Source organism: Dioscorea cayenensis, chromosome 20 (assembly GCF_009730915.1).
Source record: "Dioscorea cayenensis subsp. rotundata cultivar TDr96_F1 chromosome 20, TDr96_F1_v2_PseudoChromosome.rev07_lg8_w22 25.fasta, whole genome shotgun sequence".
NCBI lineage: Eukaryota > Viridiplantae > Streptophyta > Magnoliopsida > Dioscoreales > Dioscoreaceae > Dioscorea > Dioscorea cayenensis.
This window is the reverse complement of record NC_052490.1, coordinates 27667854-27695348: the sequence shown is the minus strand read 5'-3', so window position 1 is coordinate 27695348 and position 27495 is coordinate 27667854. Positions and strand designations below refer to the sequence as shown.

General features: G+C 31.5%; 2 protein-coding genes across 2 annotated transcripts; one reads left to right on the top strand and one right to left on the bottom strand.

The window, feature by feature from the left end:
- The first annotated feature begins 5646 nt into the window (after positions 1–5646).
- Positions 5647–7285, top strand: LOC120251103 (AAA-ATPase At3g50940-like). Its single transcript, XM_039259643.1, has 2 exons — positions 5647–6748; positions 6835–7285. The coding sequence occupies exons 1-2, from the start codon at positions 5738–5740 to the stop codon at positions 7267–7269; spliced, it is 1446 nt and encodes a 481-aa protein (XP_039115577.1). The 5' UTR covers positions 5647–5737; the 3' UTR covers positions 7270–7285.
- Positions 7286–19539: 12254 nt separating this feature from the next.
- Positions 19540–21376, bottom strand: LOC120251911 (AAA-ATPase At3g50940-like). The gene is made up of 2 exons (XM_039260559.1): positions 20320–21376; positions 19540–20225 (listed from the first exon to the last, which is right to left on the bottom strand). Exons 1-2 carry the CDS (start codon positions 21283–21285, stop codon positions 19782–19784), a joined length of 1410 nt encoding a protein of 469 aa, XP_039116493.1. The 5' UTR covers positions 21286–21376; the 3' UTR covers positions 19540–19781.
- Positions 21377–27495: the final 6119 nt, after the last annotated feature.

Here is a 27495-nt window from a genome sequence, read left to right as displayed (position 1 = left end):
AACGGGCTTACAATGGCCGTTGTGATGACCGTGGTGATTTACAATGGCTTTTCTACAATGCGTACCGTGACTCTAGTTTTTCTAGAGAACTGGCATGGCTTTACCCCTCCCGTTGTAAGGCCATGGTGAGCACAACAATACTGTTGAATCATACAACAAGCCATTGTGTACCCATTGTGATGATCTAGAGATACATCATGGCCTTGATAACAAGTGTTGTGAGACCATTACAGTCATATGGCAGCCGTGACGTACCCATTGTGCACCCATTGTCTCTTCCTGCATTGCATTTTCTGTATTCTATTAATTGATTTCCCGTATTCTTTGTGAATTACAGATTATGGGTCAAAAGAATTACTAGTGGTCCCTAGGCAGAGGCCAAGAAGAAGAAGAAGAAAATTGAAGAGTCTTCTTGGCTATTGCTACCGTGGTTAGGGGATGCCGAGCACAGGGTCCGCTGTAGGAGGCTTGTCGATCAGAGATTTGTTAAGGGATGGGTCATCAACTGGCCGACTCTCGAGCGTATACGTCTCGCCGATGAGGGTTTGAGGTGATTGGGTGCTTTCTGGCCCACACAACTTGTTGCTTGGACAAGGGTAACTTCATCGCCCTGGTCGGCCAAACTAGGAAATCAGGGGAATACTAGTGACCATACACTCTTTTAATTTTTTTTCATTATATATCATTACACTTGTGCATGCCTGCATATATTGGGAACAATGTACATCTTTTAATTGTGGAGAGGGAGTGTATGTTTGCTTTTTCTCGAGTGATTATTGAGAATTTTGTACTATACTATACTTTATTACTATACTATCTATCTTACAAAGTTTTTTTAGGGGTGCTTGTATCTTATACACATGCTAGTGTTGATCTTTAAAGGCATTGCACTTACTTGTTAGAGTTTCTTTGGTCTAGGGGCAGGATATGCTAGATTAGCAATTCTTTTGTTCCCTCTCGAGAGTTTGACTACTCTGAGAATCTTTAACCTACCTTGTGTCCCTCTTGACTTCACCTTGCTCCTTATGTTTGTCTAGTGAGTGATGTTTTATAATAGAGGGGTATGAACAGTACTTACTTTATTGCTCAAGTTACAATATATGCACAGCAGAAAGTCCTTTATGGTGTGTAGCCACTCCTAACAAGTCTGATACAAAGTGTATGTCCTAGTGGGAGAGAAGGCTGCCTCCTAGGAAGTGTGAAAGCTACTGACTGTGGATAAAAAGAGAAAAAAGGGTAATCATGTATAAAAAAATTATTATTACAAAAAGTGTAAGACTGAGACTAAAGAAGACCCTGAAAAGTTTCTTTACACAATCTAAACTATAAGATAGTGGACTAGGAGACCGACACTTGGGAAAGTACTTTTTGTCATAGAGTAGACAACTCTTTGTAGAGGAATAATCATGCTACCTGGCGTTTGATTGTTTCCCCCGTACTACTGAAACTCCATACTTAATTATCTGAGATCAAGCACTTATCATATATTTTATTTTCATCAGTTTTATTTCCTTGAAGACAAGCAAATGCTTAAGTGTGGGAATATTTGATTAGTGCTAAACTGATCATATTTTCTATATCATTTACACTGCATCTAGCATGAAATTTGTACTTGTTTAGCATCCCCTTAAGATGAAATTTCATTCTTTCATTTACAATGACTTTTATTTCTATTCTAGGAAGAAAGAAGCTAATTTGAGGACCATTTGAAGTAAAATGAAGTAAGTTGCTGAATCAAGGTTGCACCACGACTCACAATGGGCGTTATGGCAATACACAACGCCCATTGTCTCTCACCACTACGGTAATCAAGCCGTGGCAGCATGAGCTCACTGGAAGTAGCATAGAAGCCATAACGGCCTTACAACAACTATTGTAGAGTCCATAACGGATGTTGTCAAAATGTATAATGCTCGAAAATCATGCCAAGACGCGACTTGGAGACCAAACAACAATTTACTCACAATGGGCATCACAACGCCCGTGGATAGGCCGCGACGGAGCCGATTACTATAAATACTCTAAGATTCTCTAAATTCAAGGAGACTTTTTTGTCGAAGTACTTAGGATGGCCGAATTTCTGAAGATCTGAGCAGTGGGAGACAAAGTTTCTTCCATATTCCAAAGGATTCTTGCAAATTTCTCAAAAGTTCATCAACGAGCATCATCAGAGAAGATCGTGCGTGACCGGCATCTTTAAAGATCATCATTAGAGAGGCGTGAGTGACACACGTCATCGGACAACCTTGTGATCCTCACATCCCTATCTTTGGAGAACTATTAGAGGGAGTTAGTCTAGGAGTACATTAAAAGCTTACCTATTCTTTATTCAGTCTTGTGATATTCTTGTGCTTTGATGCTTTACTTGTTATAATCCATAAGAACCTAATTCAAGGGGAATTGTATGTCTCGGTCCCTCAGTTATTATTTATAAATCTTGATTGATTAATATAAATTGTTCTAGTTTTCGTAATTATTGCATGTTCTTAATTGATTATTACATGTTGATGTGGATGAGGAGGATATGCCCCCATATTGATGACACCCTTGTCATGAGAGATCTATGTATGTTCTAAGAAGTTAATCATAGCTAGGTTTTTGGTTTAGGGATTGCTCACCCCTTAGGTTTAGGGTCTGATTGGTCTCTTCTCGTGGGATTCCAGTACTTAAGACAAACATAAGAGGCTAGGGTGGAAGAGATTCCATCTTAAATTCCTAGTGATTTAGACCTAGTCTCCATGGATTATTGGGGTTAGTAGGCCTTTGAATTCCCCCATTTTGAGCCTAGAACACAAATGACACTTAACGCCTATCATAATTAATAATCAAGATAACTTTAGTATATATTCTCAACTCCTTCTAAGTGTGCTTAACGTCATCTTCAATTGTATTTTTTAATAGTGTTATATAAGTAGAACTAAAGAAAGAGCATAAATGATTAGGCTATTGATTAAGTGAAAAGGAAGTAATAGAAGCCTCTCATCGTTCCTGGGGAAATACGCCCCTCATGTTTATCCACGATGTATTACTTGACGACCCATACACTTGCGGTATAATAGACCCATTGTAGTATTAAGTACATACTTGCATGCTTATATATTGTATAATTTAGACACCCATAACCCATCCATCAGATATCCAGTCAGAGCTTTACACTCCCACCTGAACTGCACCAAATAAGTCTGTTGGTTTTCCACACCATCTTAACCAGCTGGCCGTGGAAACCGCCTACTGCAGTAGGATGTCACCAACAAGTAATACCAACATACATCTCACAACGAGGAGTCCATAACAAGGACAATAATCAATAATCAAAATTTCTGCCATTTCCCCACAAAAATGATGAATGTGAAGCATAACCAAAGTTTTGGAAAGCTAATTATTCACAACTTACAAAGCAAGTATCACACTGAAATTCCTTTCCTTGAACAACAATATTTTTCAAGTATGAAACATCAATAAATAAACTCATTTTAAGTCAATCAAAACCTCAATTTAAGTATAGAAGCCAATAAAGATTAGCTCAAACAATAAAATATAACTATAGGTATTCTCCTAGTAGAATTATGCATAAACAATCCTACACACAACTTTGATGATTTCACTTCCTCGAACGATAATCCTATGCTAGTTCCTTGCTTCGAGCCAAAGCTTTACTTCCTTGTCAAAGCACAACAAAACACCAGCAAGAATTAGCAAAATAAATCAAACAATGAAACCCTAAGTCTCTCTAAGAAACAACCCTAAATCGATCCTAGGGTTGGCTCAAAGCTAGGTCTAAGGTTACCAATGAATTCCTAAGGGTTTGAACTTCACTTTAATCCAAAGAAACCAAAGAAACAACTAAAGCTTATTGATGCTACAATAGTGATACAGTAAAACCGCCCCTAACACATAGGCTTTCTCCCGATTTTTACATCATCTAACAAGGAATTTCATTACAACAAACTTTGATTTAAACCTCAAATCACCCACACAACATGCTCAAATCCTAGGATTTCAAAGAATTCAAAAACGATGAAATACGATTAAAATATGGAATAAAAACTTAAAAAAAGCGCTTAGGATACTCACAAGAATGGGAGGAAGAAGTTTCTAGCTTAGTTCACCGGAATTGGCCCGCCGGAAAAACTCCAAGGGAAAGCTACTACAGTACTAGGCTGAAAAGAAACTACAGTAATAGACTGGTTTTAGCTACAGCAAAAACTGATTATAACAGTGGTAATGAGACACCGATTGTGAGTGTGGGATTACAACCCAAATCCTTTATCTCTAATTTAGGATTTGTGGGGTAGACAATTAATTTCTGGTCCCTTCGCACACTTTTGATGTGCATTGTAATTGTCATTTTCGTAAAAAAAATAAAAAATAATAGATGTGTTAAATAACTATTTTTATACCTGGCCACAATTTCTAAATGTTGTTAAGAATTTAACTTTATACAAACCTAATAAAACCTTTTAATTCAAAGTTTCATTGTTTGTCAAGTAAAGCCTGAGAATAAAAAAAAGTAGGTTTTGTATGACATGGACCAACCATTTCTCTCCCTTAGCAACCTTCTCACTTTAACGATAAAATCCAAATAAAAATATAATATTCAAAGATATAGTATCCTAATGCTCAAGTCTACATCATGATGACAATGCAAATGTTGTTGTTACATGGAAATGGTCATGTGGACAAATCATCCACCTATTATTAAGTCTTTGAAGGATCTTGAGTTGAGAAATTCTATATTTGCTTGCTGGCTGGCAAGTGGAGGAAAAACATATGCAAGTTCATTTGCTTTGTCTTCTAGTCAATGCTGCTTTTTAATTAAAAATAAGGAAAAGTTTGGTGTGACTATGCCATGATTCCCACTTGGTAGCATCTGCATTAAATTGCATAATATGTTATTTAATTTAAGGTGAAGAAAATCATGACATTATCATGATTTATTTTGCCCATGTCATCATGTTGACATAAGCCCCCTCACTTTTGAGAAATGTACAATAATATCAGTGAAGGGGATAATAAAAAACAAATCAGTACTTGATGCATTTTATTTCAAGAAGTATCCACCATACTTTTTGTTTAATCATATATAATTATTTAAATATAATATTAAACAATTAATTTAAAATTTTTATAAAATATTAATAACAATAAAATTTTATAATATTCGCTTTTCATTAATATTTATGAAATCAAATTTTACAACTGGACAAAATTTTCCTACTTTCACAATTGCAATCCTAATTAAACAAATCAGAAATCAAATGGAGATAAGAATAAAAAGAAATATTCTGAAATTTTTTTAAAAATTACAAAAAAAAAAAAAATTTAAGTAATGGACTTTATCATTATAATAAAATATATTCAAAAATATAGTTTTGTCAAAAAAATGCTTAGTAACCAATAGTCACCGGTGCAAATTAAAAAAATTTAGATCACTAAAACAGTATCTTTGTTATAAAAAAACCCCCTTAGCACTATTTTATTTTATAAAACCAAATTTAATATTGTATATGTTTAGACTGAAAACATTGCTTTTTAATATTAAATACTCCAAAAACTAAACTTAAGTGCACTGCATCATAATTCCACCATCTTTCATGAGTCTCTTACAAAACCATGGTCAATTTTGGTGTGCTGATCAAATAAACTACTCTTCCCATTTCCTCTATAAATCAAAACAAACCAAACCACAAGAGGTTATAACCCAACAACACTAAGAAAGTCAATCATCCTCTCACCAATGGCTTCTTCTTCTTCTTCAATGAGCAACAAAGCCATGAGCTCAACCAAGGGAATTCTCACCACTGCCGCATCCCTTGCAGCCTCAGCCATGTTATTCCGCACCATCGCCAATGACTTCATCCCTTCCGAACTTCGCAACTACATATTCACAGGGATCAAGTACCTTCACGATCGTTTCTCCTCCGAACTCACACTTCTCATCGACGAAAAAGATGGTTACTCTCCAAACATCATCTATCAAGCAGCCATGTCCTACCTCAACTCCAAGATATCCCCTTCAATAAGAAGGCTAAGAGTGAGCAAACAAGATATCGATGACAAGAAGTTCAATGTGTCAATGGATCGAGGACAAGAAACCATTGATGTTTTTGAGGGGATCCAGTTCCGATGGTGTTTCATAAGCACACAGGTGTCGGAGAATCCCAGGCGATTTAACAAAGGGAGATCACTTCGAATGATGGACATGGAAGTAGATACCGAGTTACGTTACTTGGAACTAACCTGCAATGTCAAGCACAAGGACAAGGTCTTTGATGTCTACTTACCATTCATATTAGATAGATGGACTGCAATGAAGAATAAAGGAAGGATACTCAAGCTTTTTATTAACGAACGGAAGAGTTGGGCTCCGGTGAATCTCCATCACCCGGCGACATTCGAGACGATAGCAATGGATGCCGAGCTCAAGCAAACTGTGATGGAGGATTTAACTAAGTTTGTTCAGAGTAAAGACTATTATAAGAGTATCGGTAAGGCTTGGAAGCGTGGTTATTTGTTGTATGGACCGCCGGGGACTGGCAAGTCAAGTTTGGTTGCTGCCATGGCGAACTTCCTCAAGTATGATATCTATGATCTTGAACTCACTGAAGTTAAGAACAACCTTTCACTTAGAAGATTGCTAGTTGGAACTTCGAGTAGGTCAATAATTGTTGTTGAGGATATTGATTGCTCAATAACAATGGACAACAGGCGTACTCCGGCTAAAAATAGTGATGATGAGGGTGAAACGGTTAGTCTTAATTTGTTAAAATATGTTTTTCAATATGGTTTTATGATGATTAACATTTTTTTTTTCTTTTTTGGTCCTTGTATCAGGTTACTCTATCTGGATTGTTGAACTTTGTTGATGGTCTTTGGTCAAGCTGTGGTGAGGAAAAAATCATTGTTTTCACAACCAATTATAAAGAGAAGCTTGATCCAGCGCTGTTGAGGCCAGGAAGGATGGATATGCACATCCACATGGGCTATTGCAGCCCTTGTGCATTTAGGACATTGGCTTCGAACTACCACAATGTGGATGACCATCCCCTGTTTGAGGTGATTGAAGATTTGCTTAAGGACACGGAGGTCACTCCGGCCACTGTCGCCGAAGAGCTTATGAGGAGTGTTGATGTTAGTATTGCACTGCAAGGACTCCACCAATTTCTTCAATGTAAAAAATCAGAAGCTAATGAAGCTAAGCATAGAGCAAATTGTACTGAATCTAGTAGCAGTGAAGCCAGAGAAGAAAGCTCTGTCGTTCTTGTTTGATTGATGGATGTCCATGGTTTTTGGATGGGGCCATAGTGGTGTTGGCATTCCACAACGGTGAATAAGATATTACAATACAAGCATAACTTAAGTCGATGACTTTCTTATCAATGAGAGAAAAATATTAAAGCCATCAATTAAATCACTTCCATTGAACATGATACAAAAGCTCTTTCTCAGATGTTTCTTTCTTTTCTTTTTCCTCTTCACACTTATACCCATCCAATTTTAAAAGAGGAGAGACCCAACACCTAAACCAGAATACAAGAGAAATAGAATATAATACAAACTAAAATAAAATTAGATAAATTAAATTGAATTTAAAATTAAATTAATTCCTAAAGTAAACGTCAAGATTGATAAGTTAAGGAGTACCCATTAGCTTTTTGCCGACATGAACATGCATATCTTTATGTTTGTTTTTGTGGCCGATGAGGACAGTGGGACCACTTCTTTTTGTTTTTTTAATTTTTAAGTTTTTATATGGGGAAACTATCAACCTTATGTCCCATTATCAATTTTTTTTTTTTGGAAAATTAGCTTTTAGTTTGTTTAACTTTTCAACTTTCAACTTTTTTTTACTGTTACCATTGTACTTTTAGCATGTTTGAGAAAGTACTTTGCTCTTTTTCTTACCCTTGAATGCGTGTATCTACTCATGCTCTACATGGTCTCCCTCCGGCACCATTGGAATAAAAGCATTCTTAGTTTTTATTAGTGGGTAAGATCTTCCCTTTAAGACGACATCAAAGCCATGAAATTTGATGAGAATAATTTCTATAAAACCCGAATTTATTTGTTCAAATTATTTAGAAACAAAAAATAAAAAAGAAGTAAAAAATAACTTGCACTTGAATCAGTTAGTACGGAAAATTCGGCTTTGCGGCTTTTCTCACTAATCTTAAACAGAAAGAGAAATAAAAATCCTAATTAGAAAAAACTATGTAATAATCTAAGGTGCGTTTGGTTTGTGAAATGTGAATGAGGGAAACTGGATTATGATGAATGGGATTAAAGAGAATGGAAATGGGAGGAATGAGAATAGTAATAAACCTGTGCTTGGTTGAAAAGAATGTGATTAAGAAATAGCAAAAAGTATGAAAGAGAAATGTGATAAATTTACTTTTATATCCTTTATTAGAAACGAAAGATACGGTAGAAAGTAATGGATGATGGTTAATTATTATATTTAAATATTTAAATAAAATAATTCATATAACTATTCACAACAAATTTTATAATTAAATATTATTTATTAAATAAATCCCTTTAATTATTATCCATTTTAAATTTTATATTTAAATATTTAAATAAAATAATTCATGTAACCATTCACAACAAATTTTATAATTAAATATTTTTAATTAAATAAATCCCTTTAATTATTATCCATTTTAATTATTACATTTAAATATTTTAATAAAATAATTTATATAACTATTAATATATTTGAATAATTTACTTTAATTATTTAAAACAAGGGTAAAAATGTCATTTTCAACCCAAAGAATGAGACTCCCCCCAATTTTGAAGGCAATAAGATTCATCTATACGAAGAAATCTTATTACCTGATGAAATTACTGTTTATTCCTTTACTGAATACCAAACAAAAGCTAACACTAAGAAAGGTAAAAGGATTACCATGCTAATAGTGATAATTCCTTTGATCCAAACACACCCTTAAATGATACCGCTAATCTATCCACTTTGTCCTTTCAATCCCTCTATTCCAATTTATACTAACATTCGTTAGTTTTTTTTTTATGTCCAGCTGGTATTTTTCACCATTTAAATATTAATAAAAAATAATAAAAATTAAAATCTTATACCCGGTTCCGATCCTACCATCAGCATTTCAACAAAGAGATCCATAACTTCCATGACACCAAGTCCATTCTAAGCTTTTGCGACCATAATAGAATTCCATGAGACTACATCTTTCTCTGCCATGCTCTCAAAGACTCAAACACCAATTCAGCATTTCTCTTGTCCTACAAAACTTCAAGTACATGCTGATCAACGCATTGCCCAATGCAATCCAAGATAAGAAACCCATTTTCAGTATATAGCTATGTATTTGACTGCCATGTTCGACTTTCCTTGAACTAGCAGCAGACACAGAGCACTGAGCAAAGTTGGATCATTCAGCCGCTATCTTGCTTCAATCATATTGCAAAAGACTACAAGAGTACGAAGGTAGCATTCATTGGAACAATATCCTGAAATCAACACATTCCAAGATACCACATTTCTCTCAGGCATATCATCTAATACCTTAATGAAATACTGCATGGTCAACTCCACTCACTGAACAATGAAGGAGAACTTTCCCTTTGTTTGACCATTGACATAATCACCGGGGTTCCTCCAATGATGTAAAACCCTAGAAACCTTGTCCAGAGGAGAACTTCCCCTTTGTCTAAATGATGGGTAGCAATCGAGGTAAGTGACTGTGAAGAAGAAGAAAGGTTTTAATACTCTCAAACTTAAACTAAGTGGCAACTCAGACGGGAAAAAGGTTTTTTATTTGTTTTGATGATCTTACCCTTGCCATGCAAGCATTGATTGATACAGTTGACGGTTTTTCTAGTCTTTGTCAGCTGAGGGAACCATGTGGTACGAAATTGTAAGAAAAATTGCACAAGCTTTGATTTGCAAAAAGGAAAACCACATGGTTTATTTTTGAACTTTTTCCAAAAAAATTAATGAAACATAAGTGCATCAAAAGTTTTTGTCATATGAAAGTAAAATATTACAATTGCACTTGCCGTGTTTTCATTGTTTGAAAACGATACAAGTTTTTTTTTTTCATTCTCAATACTACAAAATATTTCTTTTTTCTATATACGTAATCAAACAATCTTCATCCAAGAACCTCCCATTCGGTTGCGCAAAAGATTTTTTACAATCTTCATGGAAGAAAAATAAAACTATTTTAACAGATGCATTAGAAATGGGCAATATCAAAGCTAATTTCACGAGTAAGTACACCAACGTATACACAATGTGTTTCTTTGTTTCAACAAGTTTTATAGAAAGATCATTAATACCTTTTATACTTTTAAACTCATTATGAGATTTTAAATCAATAATGTAAGTCTCAAGCTGATTATCAAGAATAATGTAAGTCTCAATCTCAGAAAACTCCAATGGATAAAAATGAGCAAGGCGAATAAGTTTTCATGGATGTCGTAGCATTTATAATACTCCAAGAATTTGGTAAAACCCTAATTTTCATTTTAGGAATTTTCAATAGATACTTAAGGTTACGTCACTTTATTAGGTCAACCTAAATCTTTTTTTAGTTAAGCCCAATACCTTTAGCCTAAACCTATTTTTATTTACCAGCTTTTGCTGCCTCTTTTGACTCAAACCACCAAATTAGTCTAATCGCATAAAAAGCCTATCATAATTTTAGATTTGTTGGAAAAAATAACAATATGTATAGCACACTACCAATTTAGCACTCCGGCACCCAAAATAGCCCAAATCATTCCTAATTTAACCCAACAACTTACATACGGCTTTCTTAGCCCTTGAACCTCAACCTCATACTGATAATTTCTAATTCACTTCCGAAAATATTACCATATGTCTTCCTAACATAGGTGTATCTACTTAAATGACTCTCAATCAGTAATTAGTAAAATCAGTGACACATATCAAGGCTCAAATTAAGTAAGCATTAATAATAACAATACATAAGGAGTGAAAACCGGGTACCCGATTTTTCGGATCGACAAAAACTCAACCCGTACCCGGCCCTATTTAAATCGGATATTGAAAACCGGGCAATCGATTTAAACCGGATCGGATATCAGATATCCGGAACCAATCGGTCTTATAGAATTTCATTTATATAATAACAATACATAAAAATAACAAATATAACAAATTTTTAATTTAAAAAAGATTAAAACTTATATTATTCTTTACACAACAAAAATAATAAATTTTTTTTATTAATTTAAACAATATAAAAAAGAAATTAAATATTTTTGGAAGCATCAAACGTTTCATCAATAATGAAGCTAGAAAGAAATTGAGGGACAATGGGACTAGAAGAGAGAAATGAAAGAAAAAAAGAATATTTAAAGGGATTGAATTATGAAATTGGATTTTGTTTTTCTTTTACCCTTGTAAAATTTAAATTTATTATATATTTAGACTAGGGATTTGGATATACTTTTTAGCCTATTTATTAATATATATATATATATATATATATATATATATATATGAATATGCTAAAAATCGGATTGGATTCGGGTACCCAGTTTTTATTTTCTCCCAATCCGAATCCGATCTGGTTTTCATATGAAAAGTTCGGATCGGGTACCCGATTTTTTTTGTAGGATCGGATACCCGTAAAATGAGGGTAAAAAAAAATCTGGTAACGGATCGGATCATCGGATCAGGATTTTCTTGCTCACCCCTAACAATACATCCACAAGCAATTTTACACTATCCACACATAGCAGACTACTTGACCTATCTTCATTTCATCTGTTATACATGACCTTAACACCGACTGTCTAATAAAAGACCATGGCCCTATTCATTATTTGCTTGGCATTAAGGCCATGGCAACATCATTGTATTACTCCTCAGTTAACCATTGTGTGTGTTTGGATGGCAGTAATGGATGGCATTTTAGATTACTCCTCACTTAACCATTACTCACATAATCTCATGCCCTTGTTTGGATGGCATTTTAGAGAGAGTATTCAATCCCCTCCAACACAACACACACACACCAGAAGTCACCATAACCCTGGAGAGGGTTATATTTCATTCCCCCATGGCGGGGGAATGCCATTATCCTCCTTTGAAATTACTATTATAACCTTGTAAAACAAAAAATAAAATAAAATAAAATAAAAATTGACTTATGTAAAAACTCTCAAAATAAAACCCTAGCCCCTCTCTCAACAATCCTTCCTCCGTTCCACCTCCTCTGAGAGTTCTCCCCTTTATTATTGTCACCGGAGCGTGGTCGTCCGACGTCGATTTGACAGGAGTCTTCCATGCCAAGGTCGCCATCTCTGGAAAAAAAAAACTCTTCTTTCTGTTTTTGAGGTGTGTATTTGTTGAAGAGGAAGTAGTAATTTTTGTTGGACTTGTTCAAATTTGTTTGATTGGTGAGCATGGGAATCCCTAAAATGTGCTTTTTGGAAACTGGATCTGGAAACTTAGCTTCGGTTATGTGCTTTCTTGACTACTTAATGTGGTGAGGTTCTTGATCTGATGCTTTAACGATTGCAACTATGAGAATATTTTTGTTTTTAATATTCTTGTTGCTTAGTTTTCTCTTTAAAATGCGGTAATTAATCATCAAGCTTTTATAAAGATATCATTCTTTTGACATAAATAAGTACTTTTAAGGCATTGATAACAGGGTTTTTGCCTTCCTTATACTGGTTTTAGCTATTGTTTGTTAGCTTATTACACCAAAATTTTAATAATTTTTCTAAATTTAATTAAGTTTGGGCTCCAATTCCATGAAAATTATCAATTACCATCAATGGCTTTAGTTTTGTTGGGCACCATGAAAATTCAAACATTGAGCTTATGTCAAATCTTTTTGAGTGTTTAATCTTGTATGGCATTTGTGAGAAGCATTTCTTATAGAAATATTGTTTGTGTGGATCAACGTTAGATATATTATGTGCATCCTGACAAACAACAATTTGAAAGATTATATATTAGCTATGTGACAAATTATTTTCACCATATGTAGGTTTTTGAAGTGTGGGTGACAAGTAAATATCAAACTTAGGTTGCTACTTCTTTTTGAAGTGTGATGATCTCAATTCCTAATCATAAAACATATTAAATAAATAATTGAAAACATATTGAATAAATAATGTCACTTTTTTTCAAGAGAAATAATATATATTTATGTATCACAATATGTCATTTTTTAGCTATATTTGACACATGGACTTGTAAATCTAGGTTTTTGGCAATTTGACACCCGGACTTTGTAATTCCATATATGGACGATCTTAAGGAAGTAAAATTGTATTTCTTGATGTACTTGTGTTACTTTTATGTTTTAAACCTCATGATTGCGTATGTGTGCAAGACCAACGTCGTCATGGAAGTCAATTAATTCAATACAAAATTGAATCAACATCGAGCAGGTGATAGAGACAACATGAACACATGAGATGGGTTATTTACGAAAGTGACATAACATGCATTGATAAGTTATGCATGGATCGGCATTGTTTTCATATGTTGTTTGAACTACTGACTACCACCGATGGACTACGAGCCACGAGAAATGTTATGGTGGAGAAGATGGTCCCAATGTTTTTAAACATTGTAGCCCACCATGTCAAAAACAAAATAATTAAGTTTGACTTAGTGTGATCAGCGGAAATAGTTAGTCAACATTTTCATGCTGTGTTGTGATCGATTATTCTTTGCCATAGTATTCTCCTAAAAAAACCGAAACTGGTCCAAGATAATTCAACCGATCCTAAGTGGAAATGGTTTAAGGTAATGGATCAAATTTACTAGGTTATTTTTTAAAAATTTTGTTAGTGAACATAAACAAATAAGCAATAATGTTTTCTTTAATCCAATGTAGAATTGTCTTTAAGCATTGGATGGAACACATATACGGGTGAATGTACCACCGCCGATCATCGAAGATTTAGATCACAAAAATCTGAAATTACCACAAATGTAATTATCGTTTGAGGACAAGATATGCAGTTTATATATGTCCTGGCCGGCTGGGATGGTTCGGTATATGATGCCCGGCTCCTAAGGGATGCCATTACAAAACCAACGGATTTAAAGTTCCAAAGGGTGAGTTATATATACCATGTTGAACATAATGTTGTCATTGCTAGTTCTTGTGTGTCTAACATGTTCGCATAGTAGGTTTCTATTACTTAGTCGATATTGGATATGCAAATTGCCCTGGATTTCTTACACCTTTTTGAGAGCAACGGTATCACTTGAGTTCATGGGCCAATGGGCGTCACTCGGAAACACCTGAAGAGTTTTTCAATATTAGACATGCTAACGCTAGGAACATTATCAAGAGGATCTTTGGCCTTTTGAAAATAAAGTGGAAAATTCTTGTTAGTCCAAGCTTCTATAGCATGACCATTCAACGACGTATTATTAGTCCGTGTTATTTGCTCTACAATTTCATTAGGAGGAAGATGGTGGACAATCCTGTAGAGGATGAAGTTGATGTTCCATATTTTGATGAGAGTGTGGAAGATGATACAACCAACATAACATTCGTGCAACCAATGGATAAATGGATCTAATTTAGACAAGAGATGGCTGTAAATATGTTTAACCCATTGCAGTCAAGTTGACATAACTAATGGATCATTATATACTAAACTCTTTATGTGTTGCTCATCCTTTTGGATTGTTAGATCGTTATGTACTATTTGGTTATTATGCTTTTATGTACTATTTCATGTATGTGTTCCTTAACTAATTAATCCATTTATATAATGCTTGTGATGGATACTTGGGAATTTAATTAAAAGTGTTACGCAGTTCTTGATGTTTCACAAAATTCTTTGTCATATGAATTTAATTAATCCCTTTATAGTTTATATGTATGAAATTCAACACCAACTTTTCAGAAACTTATAAAATGAATATCAAAAGGACATTGAAGAATAATGAACTTTTATTGTGAATCATGTACTTGTTCAATTTAGTTATATTCATATTGTTTAACGTGGATCATTCTTTCTGTATTTTTAGTATGGAAACAGAACAAAAGATATCAGACACTGGAGGAAGATAAAACCCTCATTGATGCTTTGGTTGAACTTTGATGGGTTTTCTAAGTGGATATCTCCTTCAGTTGGAGAAAATGATACAACAAAACATTCCACAAACCAAGTTGAAAGCTAGACCAAATATTGACTCACGTGTGAAACTTAGTATTAATTACATGTAAATTTTGATAGCATGAGTTATTTTACATGCCATTTATATTATCATGTCTCGAGCAAATTTTGAAAATTGGTTTATTTTCTTTTAAGATTTGCTTGTGGTTGATATGTATTTTGGATTTTTTTTTTCATTTTAAAAAAATAAACTAACTTTTTCCATTCCAATGTCCTTTTTTTTGTAGGTTTCTCCATTTGATAAGCAAGTGTCAGCATGAGGAGATGATTATGGGAAGGAGTTGCTCTTTGTTTGTAATACTTTTTCTTTTTGTGGATTGGTGAATTGTTTGTTGAACTTTGGTGGTTGGAGTTTTTTTTTTAATGTTTTCTACTACTCTTTGCTTTATGAAAGACATTGAAGAACAATGAGGCGCTCCTATTGTGAATGCATATTGGAAATTGCAATGGAAATTCATGCCATTGATTGATGCTAAAATGAAGGGCTTTATTCCAAGATAACCCTCCTTTTTATTTTAATTATCAAAATAGCCCATGTAAAATTTATTCACCAACATGAGTTACAAAACATCATATTAATCATCACTTTGGTAATGAGTGGACCTTTTAAAAATACTAAGATATTGGCTTTTTCCATATACACCATTTTCTTTAAGAAAATCAAATAAATAAATATTTTTGTTTTTTCAAACAATTTTTAAGTTATTATTAATTTTTAACAAGTTATTTTTTTCAACCGCATTTATTTAGGAAAAATATGTTGTTGTTGTTGTTATTATCATTATTACTATTTATGCATTTTATTGGTTTTTAAGCCATTTTAAAAAATTATTATTATTAACATATTATTTTTTTAAATAATCACAAAAGTCAAAATTTTTAAATATATTTAAGTTATTAATTTTTTAAATTTTAAATGGTAATTATTATTATTATTATTTTTTTTATTATTTTTATTATTATTTTGGTTGAGTAACTTGTTTGTAATTTAAACAACAATAATTACATTCAAGTAGAAATAGAAGATAGACAAATAAATCCATAACTTATTTTACATTACATATTTTTACCACGTGGTGGACAAGTAGTTTTATAATGTCTGATTATTTACATAAAAAAAACATAAATTATGCCTAGTAGAATTAGGATTTTTATCCATGTATATATATATATCTACATCTGAACTTTGGTCAGTTTACGATATGTCGGTCTACAGGTCAATCATCTTTAATCCCAGGTTGCCAAAACAAATAGTTTTAAACAATTTAAAACACAAATAAGTTTAAAAACTTTGCAAAACAATTCGTATTTTAATAATAATATTAATAATAATAATAATAATAATAACATATTTTTCCAAAATAAATGCCTTCTAAAAGAAATATAAAATTTTTAAAAATTAATGATAACTTAAAATTTGTTTAAAAATACAAAAAAAATATTTTATTTTTGTGATTTTTTTAAAGAGAAGGGTGTTAATGAGAAAAATGTCAATATCTTAGTATTTTTGAAGGTCCACTTAGCATCTTGGAGATGACTAGGCTTTAATGTGATGTTTTGAAACCCACCATGTTAGTGAATAAATTTCACATGAAGTTATTTTGACAATTAAAAAAAATAGCAGGATTTTATTGAAAAAAAGCCCCAAAATGAATGAACACATAGCATAATACTAATTTTGAGTTTACACATTTTGGTTGAGGTTGCCACAAGTAAATTTTGGAAGGTCGTCAATTTTGAAATTTGGATCAAATTACACTAATAATTAAATTAATGAGTATGGAATATATGGAGCCAAAATATAAAAATTAGTAATCATAACAAAAAATTAATAAGTAATTATAAAAATTAAAATGTCAAATAAATTATGTATATATGGGACCAAAATATTTTATTTAATATAATTAATTAAAAAGTTTAAGTACGGAATGAAATTAGTTATTTGAGATTAATTTTCATTTTAACATTAATAAATAACAATAAAGTAAATAATTATGTTTTAATTATTTTATAAATAAAAATTATTTGAAATATATCTCATTTCTATATAAGAGGGGTAAAAGTGTAATTTTAGCACAACTCTATTTTTTACTTTTTCTATTCCCAATGAGTTACATCTCTAACCAAACACCTTTTTTATTATCATCCCTTACCTATTCCTTTTCTCCCTTTTCATTGCCTCATTTCCTCTCATTCCCATTAGGGGGCGTTTGGATGCATCCATGGAATGGGAATGATTAATTCTTGAAACCCATTACTTTGTTTGGTTATACAGTAATGGTAGTCATGGATGATTGTGCAAGGAGTGAGGGAGGAGTCACATGGGCTTTTCACTCCTCCCAAAATTGGGCGGATTCATCACTCCTTGGCATTGAAAATTTGAAATACCTATTTTGCCCATACTATATAATCCTAAAAAACCAGCCAATCCCAAAATGTTTGATCTCCAATACATTTTAATTTACATAATAACACAAATTTTCATTAAATAGTATAATTTCAATAATAATTCGGTTGATAATTTTAGTGATATAGAAAAATTACATAATACCTAATTTTAAATTAATTTAATTGTTCAAATGAAAATTTTAATTTAATTTTAAATTATGATAAAAAAAATGACAATACTTAAAAATTTAATTAAAAAATACTAAATATTCTATTTTCTATGTTTTATTATTAATCTGAATAATAAATAATTATCAACATATAATATAATTTAATCCTATAAAGGTTATAAAGGTCATTTTACCATATTTTCTTCTTTTACTTTTCTCATTCCCAATGAACTACCCTCTTATACCTTACCAACCAAATACATCATTCATTCCCACTCCTTCTCATTTCCATTACTTCCTCACTCCTTTCCATTCCCAATTCGGGAACCAAACGGCCCCTTAAAGTAATCCAAACCCACACCAAGCATACTGTAACAAGAATATAGGCATATTTATATATAAGCATATTTAAACACAAGTATTCCAATTATATTAGAAAACTACAATCAAGGAGAGTATTTGTAAAGCAATTATGCTTCAAAAATGTCAATCAACATGTCACAACATTCTGTGATATCTCAAAAGATGCAATAATAATTAAAATGCCATTGAAAATTAATTTTTGTGCTAAAACAAAAAAATTGATTACAATTTGGTAAAATTATTGAGATAATCCCTCTATTATAGCTATTCTGGTCTTTTGACCCTCTATTCTAAAAGTTAATAATTTGATCCTCTATGATTTCGATTGGCCAAATCAACTCCAATTAAAAACCGTTGTTAGTTTCTTTGACTATAATCACTAATATGGCTTAACATAATAAGGAAAAAATATTAAAATATCATTACAAATTCCTAAAAAAATCTTGCCACGTCAGCTTCTCCAATTGGATTTATTACAATGGATAGCTATAAATTAATATGATAAATAAAATATTAAAAAATATCAAGGCTTAATTATAAGAAATAAATTAGATCATAAATTCTTTCTGTTGTATATAAGCACACATATATAATATCTAAAGTAAAAAAAAGTCTTTTGTGGTTGTATAATTAGAGAAATAATTTAATAAAATAAATAAATATAAATATAAATATAAAAAAGTGCTTTTAAATCTTCATTTACTAAGTTATTATTTTATGCAAATATTTTAAAACTATAATAATATTTTCATAAATTTTTTTATTTTTTATTTATAATTTTTAATAATAATTTATTTGTTTTTTTATTTTTGGCAGTTTTAATAATATTTAATATTTTTCTATAGACACAAAAGCTAACGGCCTTTTTCCATTGGACGTGATTTGCCCAATCTAAATAATAGAAGTAGGAACTTTTATAATGGAGAGACCAAAAGGCATAATAGCTATAATAAAGGAACAATTTCAGCAATTTTACCTAATTTTTTTTATTAAAATCTATCAAGCATCCTTCAATGGAAACTAAAATTAAAATTCTCAATAATATGTAAAGTGAAAATATATATTTTTTTAATTGGTTATAATGAAAAGGTATAATAGACATCTAAATTAAAATCAATATTAAAATAACCTCAATGTTTTAAGATAATTATAAATATAATTTTAGTTATACTTTCAGTGATAACTACATTGGTAATTAATAACAAGGTAAAAGCAACTCATGCTTTTAAATATTTAATTAGATACAATAAAATATTTATACAAATTAATTTCAAAGCCAACCCAAAGATATAAAAATGTTGAATTCAAACTTCCCTATTTTCACTCATATAAACAAATTATAAACAAAACAGTTAAAAGTGGTCAGAAATACTTCTTTGCCGTGTCCAATCAAACTTGTGACAACATTTATTTATGAAGGTGGACCCCTAGAGAATTGAGACTTCCAAACTTTTAAATCCCCACTTCTTTCTCATTTTCATAAACCAAACATTGGTTTTTATTATAATATGATTAAGAATATGTACAAATAGTTTCCAATTAATGACTTACGTGAAAACTTGCTAATGCCAATAGGCCCAATACACAAAAATAACAAAATAAAATTCTCTTGAAATTGAAGAATAAGTGAAAAGGATAAACTTTCATGACTTATTCCAAACCTTGATCCCATCAAATGACACTCTTTTTTAGTCATCCATCTTGTTGACTTTCATTCTGTGTGCTGTCAACATCTTTTACCTCAGCTTTATCGACATCATCTACTCCAGATTTGGGTTTATTTACTTCTAATTTCAGGTGTTGAAGGCAATCAACTAGTCCCTGAAGTGCAACATCAACATCATCACTTCTCATCAACTCTTCAGCAATGGCAGCAGGGGTGATCTCAACTTCTTTGATCAATGTTTCAATCTCTTCAAACAGTGGGTGATCATCTATATTATGGTAGTTGGAAGCCAAAATTCTGAATGCAGATGGGCTGCAATAACCCATGTGGATGTGCATATCCATTCGACCAGGCCGCAATAATGCTAGATCAAGTTTTTCTTTATAATTTGTTGTGAACACAATAATCCTTTCCTCGCCACAACTTGACCAAAGACCATCAACAAAGTTCAATAGTCCAGAGAGAGTAACCTGAGAAAATTAATTAATTGTTAACAAGAATTAGTAAATAAACTCTTTCAACTACACAAGTATTTAAATTTTTTTTTTAAAAAAAAATTCTCACCTTTTCATCGTTGGAATTGTCAGAGGTATCTCTATTTGGAAGCTGAACTGAACAATCAATGTCTTCAACCACAATTATAGACTTGTTGGATGTGCCCATCAACAATCTCCTCAAAGAAGAATTCCAATTAACTTCAGTGAGCTCAAGATCATAGATATCAAACTTGAGAAAGTTAGCCATGGCCGCAATCAAACTCGACTTGCCGGTCCCCGGTGGCCCGTATAACAAATAACCACGCTTCCAAGCCTTACCGATCCTCTTGTAATAGTCCTTCCTCTTCACAAACCTTGCCAAATCATCCATCACACTTCGCTTGAGATCAGGATCCATAGCGAGTGTCTCAAACGTTGCAGGATGGTGTAGATTTATAGGACACCAACAATCACCTTCATTCATATAAAGCTTTAGCGTCTTGTCTTGATCTTGGAATGCCTTCCACCAATCCAAAATCCATGGTACATAGACATTCAAAGCAGTGTCTTTATGCTTCTTTTTGAAAGAGAGCTCAAAGGAACGTGATTCAGCAAGCATGCCCAATCCATTGTCTTTGTTGGAGCTCTCTTGCTGCGAGCAAACCAAACACCATTTGAATTCGATACCTTCAAACACATCAATCATTTCCTCCCCTTGATCAAGCGAGACAACCAAATTCTTATCCTCATCATGTTTCCGCACTTTTATTCGCCGCATAGACGATGATGGCTTCGAGCTCAAGTAGGCCATAGCGGCTTGGTATACATGATTGGGAGTGTATCCGTCCTTCTCTTCGATAACAATTATGAGGTCATGAGATGAGGATCGACTGCGGAGGTAGTTGATACCGGATAAGATGTAGTCACGAAGCTCATAAGGGACGAGATCATTGATCACAGTGCGGGCGACCACGGCCGTGGCAGCGAGAGATGCAGCGGTTGTAAGGAAATCTTTGGTGGATCTCATGACTTTGTTATTATCAGGCAAAGCCATGAGGAATGACAAGAAGGAAAGGCTAAATGAGCAAAGGACAGACAAGTGGGTGTTTGTTGTCTATGTTTTTGAGGTTCTTGATACTCTTATAGAAGATGGAGGACTAAGTTTTGCAGCATGCTTATGTAGACTGTTGACTTGGAAACCGTGTGTGGCAAGAGTTTGTTCCTTGTTTACCAAGGTATGACAATGAAAAACATTAGTGTTAGGTAAAGCTTTGCCAAAGAACTTGAGGAGAAAGCAATTGTCGAAGTCTTCTGTTGATGATTTGAAATTGCCTTTTGGGGTTTTTGTTTTTAATATGATGTTGAGTTGGATCTGTGGTTTTACTCACCTTTGAATGGGGGTAATGAGATTATTGTATTAGTTAGCACATGGACGAGCAAGCTATTAAATCTTGAATTGTCAGCGTGGGTTAGTGACTATTGCAAATTTGCATTCATTCAAATAGAGTCTAGAAGAAAAAAAAAAATTTAAGAGTACAAAGATAATAGCTAATAATAAGGACTAGAACAAAACCAAGACCAAAAAGCGGAATAGAATAAAAAATATGCATATTGGTCCAAAAAAATCAAGATTTTTAATGTCATGCGGGGAAAGACAAGAAAATCCATCCGATGAAAAAGTAAGATTTTGTTTGACCGAAGGCTCGACACCACTAATAACTTGGAGCACTTGGAGCCTAAAGTTGCATAATTGTGTGGGATCCATTTTTGATATTATGTTCTTTGTATCGCACTATTGTGATTATATATATATATATATATATATATATATATATATATATATATATATATATATATATCTTAAAAACATACAATAAACACATGTTAAAAACCGTGCATAGAATTTTTTTTTTTCATCTGTCCTGTCTTTCTGTTTTTTTTTTTTTTAAAATAAAAACAAAGATAAAAAACGTATATAGACAAAGAGCAAGTTCAATAAGCATTTGTGACATTATTTAACATGGTCTTTGCAATTTAATTTTGATTCTTCTCCAAAATAAATACTTTATGTAAAAGATATGGTACCAATAGACTAAGAGACCATTAGTGATATTATATTATTATATGGTAAAAAATATGAAATAAAAAATATTTTTTTTATTATACATTACGTGATAAAATTCTTAATGTTTTGTAGGTTGTATAATTTAAAATCAACTGTTTTTTGTGTTTAACTATATATACTATGGTTAATATTGTATAGATCAAATATATTTCATTCATTAATTCTGTTAATAATACTATGTCATGTCAACAATGTAATTATCGTGTCATACAGTATTCATGCTTTTGACATAGTAACTAATTGTGTTGGTTTGCCGTTAGACAAGTACTACAAGTACGTAAGCATCCAATCAATAGACATAATCAATTCATCAATCAAACTAAATTGTTACCACTAATTAAATAGAAATAAAATAAAATCCAAATAAATTATATTTTATTTTTAAATTTTTTTTCATTTAACAAATGCACAGTACAATAACGGACATGCACATGGGTAGAAAATTGATCATCCAACCTTAACACCCTTACTTTAAGATAAGAGGTTTAGCATGCCAACCCGCACAAATACCCGGAGACTCGTTACTACTATATTCAGAGGAATTTGAACCTTCTACATTAATATTTTTTTGCGATGAGATCAATTTTGCTATGCTATGAATTGTTCGGCTTTAATTTGTCGTAAATATATAGCGCTAGAATTCATATGGATTGGTGTTTTACAATACCAAATTATAATTCTAATGTTAAATTTAAAAATCATCTTTTGAGGAGTTGGACTTTAAAAATTACTATGGCTAGTTTTTTATGTTTATGAATTCATTTTAGAGAAATTATTCTTATCATCCCTCTAACTTTCGCACATGATCAAAGAATTTTTGGACTATTTCATATCCCCAAAAAAGTCATACATTTTTTTGACATCATTTGACAGCTTGTTTTTCAGTATTTTTATCAAAAAATGCCGCTCAACGTTTTTAAATGGAAACGCAAATAGTAAATAAAAAACTATAATATTAAACATCAAAAACAAATATTAAACAAAAACATTACATATTAAATAAAAACTTATGTAGTTACAACTAAACACACAATACTAAATAAAAATATTCTTAATAAACGGGAAGTACATTTCGTAAGTATGGCAAAATTAGATTTTTTTTTTAAATAAAATAAATTTATGGCATGAGTTGTTGAGACTGAAAAATAAGTAAATTGAAAAAGTAAAGACTGTCCGGGAAATTAAAATGTCAAAGGGACTGCAAAGGATATTTGAAAAATTGCAAGTACTAATAAATAAATTTTCTTTCATTTTAAAGTTATAAAAATCACATTTGCTTTTATATATTCTTATAGAAATAATTCTATTTATATTATATATATATATATATATATATATATATATATATTAGTTATAAGTTAACTTTAAAATTCACTAAGGAGACATATGTACCTTTACTAACGTCTCTTTTTCTTTCCAAAAATAATTGAAAAATTAAAAAAAATTAAAATGTTTGGTTCTCATAAAACAGATTTTACAGTTTACTTCAAGTAATATGCAAATATGTATATATATATCAATAACATTTTGTAAGGATATACAAATTAATAAATATAATATTTGCAAACTTTTTCCCCTTATTTTAGGATATTAGATTTGTTTTTAAAAAAAATTGATAAACAACCACCTTTTATTTTATTTTATTTTATTTTTTAAAAAAAAGTTACAAGAAATAAGGGTTAAAGGTAGGGCACGATAGATGAAACATGAACTATAATAAAAACATAAAAAAACAAGAATTGAGGAAAATAAATAAGATAGATGCATTAAATGTAGAGAGAACAAACACAAAAGATGTGAGAGAGAAGAAAAAAATAATAACATTTTTCGGCAAGAAAAAGGAGAAAATCCCGGGAATTCACCAAAAAACAGAAAATCCATAAATTATATGTAGTTCCCAAATTTATAGTTAGTTCTTCTAGCGTATTGCATTAAATGTTAGTTTTGCACCTAACATTAATATTATGTGTACCTAATAATTTTACTTCTGCATTTAAAATTGAGTGCATTTTATAATGCCAGATATATTTTCACTCAGTACTATACATGAATGTTGAAACTATTCTATGAAAAGGTTAATTTTATTACCTTATTTTGATTCACTATCATCACATGACTCTCCACAATTTACAAGTTTTAGCTTTTATTGTTGATTATTATTTCCTGTAAAATTAAATATTTAAAATATTTTTAATTAGTAATAAGTGTTCACTAATATCATAATTTAATAACAATACTATGAAAATACTATATTGTTCATGATACAATCTCTTTTCTCTGACTAAATTAATAAATTTTTAAACTCTGATCGTAATTTATGTATAATTGTATTTATCTGTCTTTGACAATCTTGTGAAACTATTTTTGTCTCTTTTATCAATAAAAAATAAAATAAAATAAAATAATATCATAATATTTTAAAATTAATATTTTAACCAGAGTTAATGAGATATGTATACCGTCAAAAACAGAAAGCATGCAACCGGTCATCTACGGATTGAAGTGGTCGCTATCATTTATATATATATATATATATATATAGCCTTTTTGTCCCCTCTTTCTTATGCTGCAGACTTTCAGTGGATTACCAAGTCACAATTTTAATTATTTATTTTTTATGGTACTGAATTTACTGATGTGCATAGTGAATACTGTCAATGTTAATATTTTTTAATAAAATATTTTATCATTGATGTGGGTTTGTCCGCGTTATCACGATGTAATGATAAAATAGTGAGTAAAATCATAAAATATTAAAAGCATGTGCGTTTGTCCGCGTTATCACGATGTAATGATAAAATAGTGAGTAAAATCATAAAATATTAAAAGCATGTGAGTGTCTACATAATAAATAATATAAAATAATACAACTAAAGTAAAAATAAAATAATACTTAAAAAATAAAATAAGAGAAAGAACAAAAAATACTAAGGAGGCAATGTCCACTTGGGCATAATGATAACTGATAACACTTCCTTGGCACTTATAGTTCTTCTTCCTATCCCAAATATTACCATTTTTTTAATAAAAAAAATTTACTTTTCTGACTGGTAAGTGGTTAATAGTGTTATTTAGATTAAACTTACTCGATTGTCCTCAAACACTGTGCACCAATTAAAATCGTCTTATTAACATAGGTAATAATATAAACAGGTTACAACCAAATAAGATTTTTATGGTGTTTTTGTGCCTTGTGTCTATTTTATTATTGTTAATGTAGAAGCACAAAATTCCCATTACTTCACCAGGCCTGTCGAACCTACAAAGTATGAAGACTAACCCATAAATTAAGCCTTTGCCAAGTTAAATCCATGTGGGAAATGCTCTACAAATGACCTCGTTTTTTATGCTATTTATTGATGTCATTTGCAAAGATATGAAGGGGAGTTGCAACCTAATATGCAAGGGGAGCACATCATCTTTGGCATTACCTATCATAAAAGGGGAGAAAATTTCATACTGTTTTAGTCCGTGATTATTTTTTATTGTGTCCTTTATCTAGTCTTGTTTTGCGTTGTTTTATATAAGAGATTAATGTAGTCTTTTTATACTATGGCTATCTTGTCTTGTTCACATTGAATGTTATAACTAGTAGTTATAACTTGTGTTAGTCTTGTCATGCCCAACCCGCAGGTCCTGGCGTCATCGACAATACCACCGCTACAACCCGAAGGTGAGGCAGGGTTGGCCATGACCTCGGATTGCCGAAACGGCTAATCTGCGCTCTGGTGTGACCCTGATAATAAGAATAATACAGAATAATAATATAACAAAGTAGGGTACAACCCTAAACAACACATAGACAACCAGGAATATCGACAACATTGTTTATAGTGAAACAAGCACAACAAACCAAGGTACACCATTGGACAACACCTGGACAAGAAGGAATATCGACAACAATGTCTATAATGAAACAAGTCAGGGTATAAACAAATACCCGGTGATCAAAACAAACAGGAAACATGCAAACCATATACAATTCAGAATGAAAGAGAGACAGTACAAGTGGATCCCACCTATATGCACATATATCCAGGAGATGTACATACACAAAAAGTAATGCAAACAAAAGTCTGGTGCAAATTCTAGCCCAACCAGCTCGCCTGCACTGCAATTGAGACCTATCACCTAGAAACCGAGGGAGATGGGTGAGTAACTATGTTACTTAGTAAGGAGAACTGCATAGAATACACACTACAACAATCTATATTTATAGCTACAAATTCATAGCCACAAAATATATTTTTGTAGCTAAAACATTACAATAGCTATAGACAAAGTCATTTGTAGCTATCTATATTTGATTAGATTTTTTTGGTTACAATGATCACTAATTCATAGCAAATAGATTATTTTTGTTTTGATATCTTGATTTTGTGGTAATAACTAATTTTCTAGCCACTATTTTTTAGCCACAGTAATATATTATAGCAAATTAGTTTATTTAGTTATAAATAGTAATTTCTTGTGGCAATAATGAGTTTAAAATTTAGATACCAGCCACATTAAGATAATAGTGGCTATTATCAATATACAACTACAAACATTAAATACATATAGCAAATTGTAATTTTAAAAAATAATTTGTTATGAGTATAGCTTTTGTAGCTATAGTGGATAATATATATCCTATAGCTAAATATATACATATTAAAAGAGCCACAAGAAAAAAAGTGAGACTGTGGTAAAAAGCATGCATGCATGGTACAATTTAAATTGTTATTATAAATCAATTCTTATATTATATCCATCTAATTTAGCAATAATTCAACTCCTTTTTATATAGGAAAATATGGAAATAATAAATCTAAAAATGCTTTATATAATTAATAGACGACATGAAAAAATAAGCAAAATAAATTAAAATCTAAAAAAAATTGCAATGAAAGAGAAAATCCTCATCAAATATATATTATATAAAATCCCAATGAACATTATTAATTTTTTCTTAAGCTTTAAAATATTGTTTTTAATATATTTGTAATAGAATCTTGAATTATTACCAACGGAATTTTTTACTATCACCAACGGAATATAGTAATATCACCTACTGAATTTTTGAATTATTACCAACGGAATTTGGTATTATTTCCAACGGAATTTTGTATTTTTACAACACCTTTACCAACGGAATTG

Excerpts from the sequence above, each read along its gene's own strand:
- LOC120251103 (XM_039259643.1), top strand. The coding sequence starts at position 5,738 with ATGGCTTCTTCTTCTTCTTCAATGAGCAACAAAGCCATGAGCTCAACC. Across the intron at positions 6,749-6,834 it reads GTGATGATGAGGGTGAAACG|GTTACTCTATCTGGATTGTT; the intron begins GTTAGTCTTAAT and ends TCCTTGTATCAG.
- LOC120251911 (XM_039260559.1), bottom strand. The coding sequence starts at position 21,285 with ATGGCTTTGCCTGATAATAACAAAGTCATGAGATCCACCAAAGATTTC. Across the intron at positions 20,226-20,319 it reads ACAATTCCAACGATGAAAAG|GTTACTCTCTCTGGACTATT; the intron begins GTGAGAATTTTT and ends TAATTTTCTCAG.